Raw genomic sequence first — 6,831 nt, forward strand, 5'->3', positions numbered from 1 at the left:
ACTCTTTCCTCATGAGAAACATTAGTAATATCCTTGTGTGGCTCATGGACTGGGATTGACGACTTTATTGAAGCATCATTTGTGATGTAAACTTTGAGGCCAAGCTCTCCTCTCACGCGAGAGAAGATGCCACGTTTCTCCAAGGGATAGTGCAAAACGACAGCGTCCGAATAAGGGACAAAGGAGGTTCCGGTGAGGGAGATTTTTCCAAGAAACGACCTTGTGTTTGTGGCTCTAACGTTGTTGTGAACGCAGACATCAAGAGGGAGGTAATGGAGGTTTGAAGGGTCGGAGATGTTGAAGTAGAAGCTCTCATTCCAAACCGGATTCAGATCTTTTTCTTTGATCGTCGTTCGGTATCGTTGGCCGTCGAAGAAGAGCTCGACGAAGGCGCTGGAAGAGCCTTGGCCGTCTTTGGGCAAGAGATTGTGTGCACTGATAACTTCCACTCCAAGCTTGAGGTTGTTCATGGTGATGAAAATTTGAAGTGAAGAAATGTAGAGAAATTGTGGTTAAAAAGTACCTGAAAAGCAGAGAACAAGTGTTTATGACTAAACATTAGTAAAGAAAACATAAGGGTATGAAGAACACAAATGAAAAAAAAAAAGTTGTGAAGCCTTTTTCAAGAGAAATTTTGAGGCACAAAAAGCGATTATAGTAACAGAGAAGAACCTTACTTATCATATATTCATATTGGTTCATTTGTAGAGCCAAAAATAGATGAAATAAGATATATGGGTGTTGAGTATTTGACTTTTCTTGAGAATTACTTAAAGAGAAAAAAAAAAAGTAGTTAAATCTTTTTCAAGAGCAAAATTTGAGGCATAAAAAGTAAATTAAGTAACAGAGAAGAACCTTTATTTATCATAAATTCATATTTGGTCAATTTGTTGAACCAAAAATAGATTAAGTAATAAGATCTATGAGTGTTGGTATTGAGTCAACTTGAGAATTACTAAAAATACGAGAGTTTAGACAATTTGCGTGGATTAGATCGAGTAAAAAATTAGACATAGTTCCAAGACTTCTTGTGCAGAAGCATGTGCATTACTTCCTCGTAAAAGGAAATAATGTTCAATGTGAGAAAAAAAATAAATAGATAATAAAAACTGTGTAAATATATATATATATATAACTCCATGCTTCAAGCTAAAGATCCTAAAACCCCGCTTAACACACATGGGCTCTTCTAAATAGGTGATTCCAGATGTCCACTTAAATATACAACATAGAAAAAGAGGAAAAGATGATAAGAAAAACTTAAACAATTAAGCCTCTAGTCTTTATGGGATCTGTTTGGATGTCAAGAAAATGTACCAAAAACTTTCTGAGAGATCTCTTAGCTCTATCAAACTAAGAAACTATGGACACAACAAAGAAGAACCCAAGTTACAAACCTAAATTTACGTACCAAAACCAAACTTTTCAACCAAGAGAGTACATATTTAAGTCTCAAACAGAAGAAGAAAGCAGTAAAAATAACATTAAAAGTGCAAAAACTAAAACACGTGAAGACGTGAACTAAAAGCTTTTTACCTTCTAGAAAGCTGAAACTTTCAGACTGATCACGCCATTCTCAAGAGCTCGGAAAAGATCTCCACCATGAAACAGAAAACCATGAAAGTCCAAAGTGATATGTAGAGATTAGCGAGAGAGAGAGAGAGAGAGAGAGTTTTGTTTTGTTATGGCAGAAAATTTAAGGATTGGCTCACAAAACGAGGATTGCAACTTGGATTTTATAAACTTCTCACGACAGTTTCCGCTCATGATCGACGAAAAATAAAAATATAGGTTGTTTGGTACGAGAGAAAAGAAAAAGAAAAAAAATTGAGTGAAAAATAATATATGTGGACTTTATATATTTTTTTTTATAAATGGGTAAAAAATATGATAAAAAATAAGAATAACTCATTAAAGTGAACAAAGTTATTAAATTATTATTTTCTTCATCAACATCCAAATAAAAAATTTAAAAATATAAAAATAATTTATGAATAAGATTTTTTTTTTCTCCTAATTTAATTTTCAATACCAAACAAATAAAAATAAACTCATTTTTTTTCTATCTTTTCATTTCAAACAACATAAAATAAAATTAATTTTTTTTTATTATTACTATTTTTCATCACTTCTTTATTTCATTTCTGTCTTATTTTCTTTCATTCTGCCCAACATTGCAAGCAATTTAAATGGATGGTCCTTTTCTTTCCCATTTCCATATTTCAGCTTCTCTGAAAGAGAAAATAATCAAGTGAGGGTGGTCTCATTTTGTTGGTGTGGAGCTCTACATCTGATCCCTCGTCTTGGACTCTGTGAAGATATGCGATGCTGATTTTGTACGTTGAGGATGCTAGTACTTGATAATGGCTCAGCTGCATGAAAAAAAAAAAAAAAAAAAAAGGTGAAGATTGGCAATGGCTAATTTGAACAGATTCCTCAACTAGTTTTGGACTTTCCCATTGCAGCTTAAAAAGAATAAAAATAAAAATAAAATAAAATAAAATAAAGAAAGAAAACTAGTTTTGGACTTTCCCAAGATGGTTAATTTAGGTTCTCTAATCAATCTATTAAAAGATACACTTAACGAGTTAAGCTCAAACATTAAATATGGTCACATGCAATTTAAGTGAATAAGCGCCTAACATGAAAGTGGTCTGGTTTTCGGCATTTTTGAACAAGAGTAAAAATGAGTCTAAACTCACCTAATCAAACGATGAGAAGGTCAGTTAGCACTTAGCACTATTATGCTTCAAAACACAAATAACATATAAAAGCCTAAAAAGTTGATCCCCTTTACAAAGCTTATGGTAAGAAATTTTATACACACACACATATATATATATATATATATATGAATTCTGTTGCTAAAGTTTATATGAAATTAATTCATATATTCCCTTAAACAAAATGAATTCATCTAGGAATTATAAACTCAAGTAACAATATATACTATTACAAGTGGGGCAAAAGGTTAATGGTTTCTTTTTTATTACTCTTTTTCCTAAGAGATAAATTCCATTGCCAAGGTTGGTCCAAGTCTTTAATGGTTAAGTTTTGACAACGACCGTTACGAGAGAGAGAGAGAGAGAGAGAGAGAGAGAGAGAGAGAGAGAGAGAGAGAGAGAGAGAGAGAGAGGGAGAGAAGAGATAGGGACAACACTTGTAAATATTGCCCAAATCAGGCAATTGTATTTATAAGATAGCGACAACACTTTTAAATATTGCCCAAATCAGGCAATTATAAATACAAATAACATAATTTGCAACACATACCAAATTACGCTAAGGATCAATCTTCATGCAAAGTAACACAGCATATATATTATGTGTTTAGTTCATAACATAACGTACCTTAATTAAACTAAGGAACCATATATTAGTCCTAACGCTTATTTATTGGGTCCCGCTTTTTTTCTCTGAAATTTATTAGGTTCTTTATGTAGTCCCATCACTGCATGACGTACAAGTAATCTATTGCCCGTGTTAGGATAATCGCATGCAAAAGAATGATAATAATATTAAGATGACGTTTGGTTTATATATTCAGAATCATAATTTAGAATTATTTTTATTTTATGTGTATTTTTTATGAAAAAAAATACTGTAAAGAATCATGAATCATGATTCAAAATTAATGACGAATAGAGAAAATAAATGTCCCCTAAGTTATTCATGATTAATGTTAGATGCAGGAAATACAATGTGACAATACACTTGTCATTATCTAATTAATAAACACTATATAGATAATAATAATTTAGATATATTTTACGAATAAATTCGAAACATCTATGAAATGGTTTATCACAGTGCAGTGCATAATTATATTTGAAGTTTGTTCATTGCAAGTGTGTCTTACCGTGATGCATGTTTATCAATATTAAATTTAATCGAAATCATATCAAAAATAAATATACGAAACTGACATAATACAATAATACAATAAAGACCAGGTTAAGAGAAAGCTCTAAAAAATCTCAATAATATTATTCAAGTAATGGACACAACCTAAATGGAATATCTTTTGGTTTTCGCACGTATACAATGCATGAGAATATCGCATTAAACCATAAATTATGACTCGAATTGAATGGAATGAGCCAGGATAGATATCTTGAGAGACATGGGTGGTGGGGTCAATGACTCGGGTTGAGGTAACGTTTAGTTTATTGATTTATAATTATAATTTTTAAAATTTTAATTTTTTTATGAGAAAAATATTATAACAGAATTATAAATTATGATTTTAAATTAATTCTGTTTATTTTATCGATTTAAATTTAAATTTTAAATTTTGTTACAGTAAAAAATTTTTAAAAACAGTCACATTTAATTTTTTTATTATAGTAAAAAATTCTCATATAAAATTACATCTCAATTTAAATTAAAAACTCAAATTAACAAACTAAACGGATTAAAAATCTTTCCAACAAACATGACATTTAAGTAGGGGTAGCAATTCGTGTCACGTGTCATTTTTTGATCGTTTCTTTCTAAATTTGCAGTCAATCCGAACACGACTTGTGACACGAAATTTTTTAAAAACCGCAACACGACCACTTTACGAATTGACACGACACGACCTGAAATGACCCGTGACACGAAATTGACCCGTGAACCCGAAATTGACACAAAAATTGTATACTTTTATTTAGTTTTTTACATATTAAAAATAACTTAAAATTCATAACACACTAAATTACAATAACATCCATTGAAATTAAGCAAATAATAGTATAAGATTTTGAGTATAACTATCATGATATCACAAGTTTATAATAAAATTTAAAATATGAAATGAAAAATATATGTATTTTTTAGTTTTTTACGAGTTTCGTGTCGTGTTCGGGTTAGGCGGGTCCAACCCGAAATTGATACGTGTTTTTCGTGTCAATTTTAAGTCGACCCAATTCTGACCCGAACATCTTTTTTTTCAATCTTAACCCGTAAAATTTATGTCGTTTTCAAGTCGTGTCATCGTATCATAACTCATATTACTGGCCCTACCTTTTAAGTCAGATATCAGATCGTACTACACAAGATCAGTGTGAATGAGAGAGACCTCACGATCCCTCCACGTGTCCACAATTGACCCACAGGTTACAGTCAACTCTTCTCTTCTTTTCTTTTTTTTTTTGAATATATATTTTATGTTTTCTAGTCACCGCGGTCAGTCACATGGGCCCACATGAAATGTTTTCCTCTGACGTCGAGGCTCTCTCCATCATACATTGATTGATTGGTCAATTTAATGCACTTTCAGAAGTTTCAGGTTCCGACTTCTGAATAACTACTACCACTTTACACCTTTGGACAGTATGGGAAAACGATGTCGTTTTATAGGTGCTAACAATGTTTGGACTTGGGCCGTCAAATTGACTCTGAAGTTGGGCTTTCTACGCAAGCCCAGTCCAGTCCAACATGCCGAAAATGCCGCGAAAAGTTTCTTGCCAGGTTTTTTTTTTTTTTTTTTTTTTTTTTTTTTTTTGGGAGTTTTTGTTGGAGCAAAACTCCCTTGCCACTTGCCAGTTGCCTCCATGACGTTAGTAAGTATATAAATTAAATAAAGAAAATAAAGATAAGATCGTGTTTTTTCGGGGAAAAAAAAGATAAGATTTTGTAGGAGATAGTCGGAAGCACCGTCACTGAGATATCAATCTCAGCGAGTTTTGAGTGTCGTTGGAGAGAGAAACAGAGGAAAATTGGAAAAAGAAGGAGAATTTGTGGGAAATAAACGAAAGAGAGAGGAAAAAATGAAGCTCAAAGTATACGCTGATAGAATGTCCCAACCATCTCGTGCAGTTCTAATCTTCTGCAAGTAATTTCCATTTTTTTTTTCTGGTCATTTAAATTCTGGGGTTTTCTTCATTTTTTGTTCTATTATGCTTTGTTAATATAATTTATTTGTTTATTTATTTTATATTTTAAAGGGTAAATGGTATAGAATTTGAGGAGGTCAGAATAGACATATCCAAGCGTCAACAATTGTCTCCCGAGTACAAAGGTATATTCCTTTAATGATTACAAAACTGAAATAAAAATCTGATTTTGTGATCTGGGTTTCGAAATATATTTTTGTTTCTTGTGCTTAACATTAGTAATTCAGAGACCCATTAATCTGGAAGTAAAGATTTTTCATTTTGGAATTGTGAATATATCTGTGATAGAATAGACAACATAAAATAACATAACATGGGCAAGAAGAATGAAATCTGAGATGACAATCAATGACAGAGCTGTAGAGAATGTAAAAAATGAATGAAGAAAAGGGCTCTGTTTTAGCTCATTTATGAAACTACAGTATAATCTTGATTTTAACTATTTGGTATGAGGGTATAAAGAACCCGAGGGATGTTGTCTTCACTTTGATTCTTGATATTTACATAAGCATTTTCTTTCTTCCTTTCTTATATGACTTCAGAAATAAATCCTATGGGACAAGTTCCTGCTATTGTTGATGGAAGATTTAAGCTGTTTGAAAGGTGATTCCTTTTGTTCCTTACTTGAGCTTCTGAATTTGTCATAATGTTCCAGGTGGTTATCACTATTGTATATTTTTCTAGCATATTATACTAGGATTGCCTAATAAGCAGGAATTAGAGCATAAGGGCACAAAAGCCCCCCTTTTTGTTTTCTTTAAATTGTTTAAGTTGCCTTTTGGCGCTTTAGCCACACACACGCATACACACAAAAAGGTTGCCTATTTGGTGAGTTAGTACCTTTCATTGTTTCTTCGCTTTTTCATATTCAAGAAGAAAAGTAATTAGAATGAGAGGTGTTAAGCTTTTTGTCATCCTGGCAACGAGCTAATTTTCCGGAGGACTTTCCCTA

The 6,831-nt window shown here is 32.0% G+C and overlaps 2 protein-coding genes across 2 annotated transcripts in view; one reads left to right on the forward strand and one right to left on the reverse strand.

Moving 5' to 3' along the window:
• The window catches only part of LOC112094594 (protein QUIRKY-like), a 6,814-nt gene extending 5,178 nt beyond the window's left edge, over positions 1 to 1,636 (reverse strand). Inside the window, exons 1-2 of the mRNA XM_024175929.1 lie at positions 1,537 to 1,636; positions 3 to 523 (exon numbers count right to left, since the gene is read on the reverse strand). Coding sequence (XP_024031697.1) covers positions 3 to 470 — 468 coding nt within the window. The 5' untranslated portion in view covers positions 471 to 523; positions 1,537 to 1,636. The remainder of the gene's footprint in view (positions 1 to 2; positions 524 to 1,536) is intronic.
• A 3,931-nt stretch (positions 1,637 to 5,567) lies between these two features.
• Positions 5,568 to 6,831, forward strand: part of LOC21407040 (glutathione S-transferase T1) — a 14,877-nt gene continuing 13,613 nt past the window's right edge. Inside the window, 3 exon segments of the mRNA XM_024175494.1 lie at positions 5,568 to 5,818; positions 5,931 to 6,004; positions 6,422 to 6,482. Of these exon segments, the coding sequence (XP_024031262.1) occupies positions 5,754 to 5,818; positions 5,931 to 6,004; positions 6,422 to 6,482 (200 nt within the window). The 5' untranslated portion in view covers positions 5,568 to 5,753.

This window comes from Morus notabilis, unplaced genomic scaffold (genome assembly GCF_000414095.1).
Source record: "Morus notabilis unplaced genomic scaffold, ASM41409v2 Scaffold297, whole genome shotgun sequence".
In the NCBI taxonomy this organism is placed as follows: domain Eukaryota; kingdom Viridiplantae; phylum Streptophyta; class Magnoliopsida; order Rosales; family Moraceae; genus Morus; species Morus notabilis.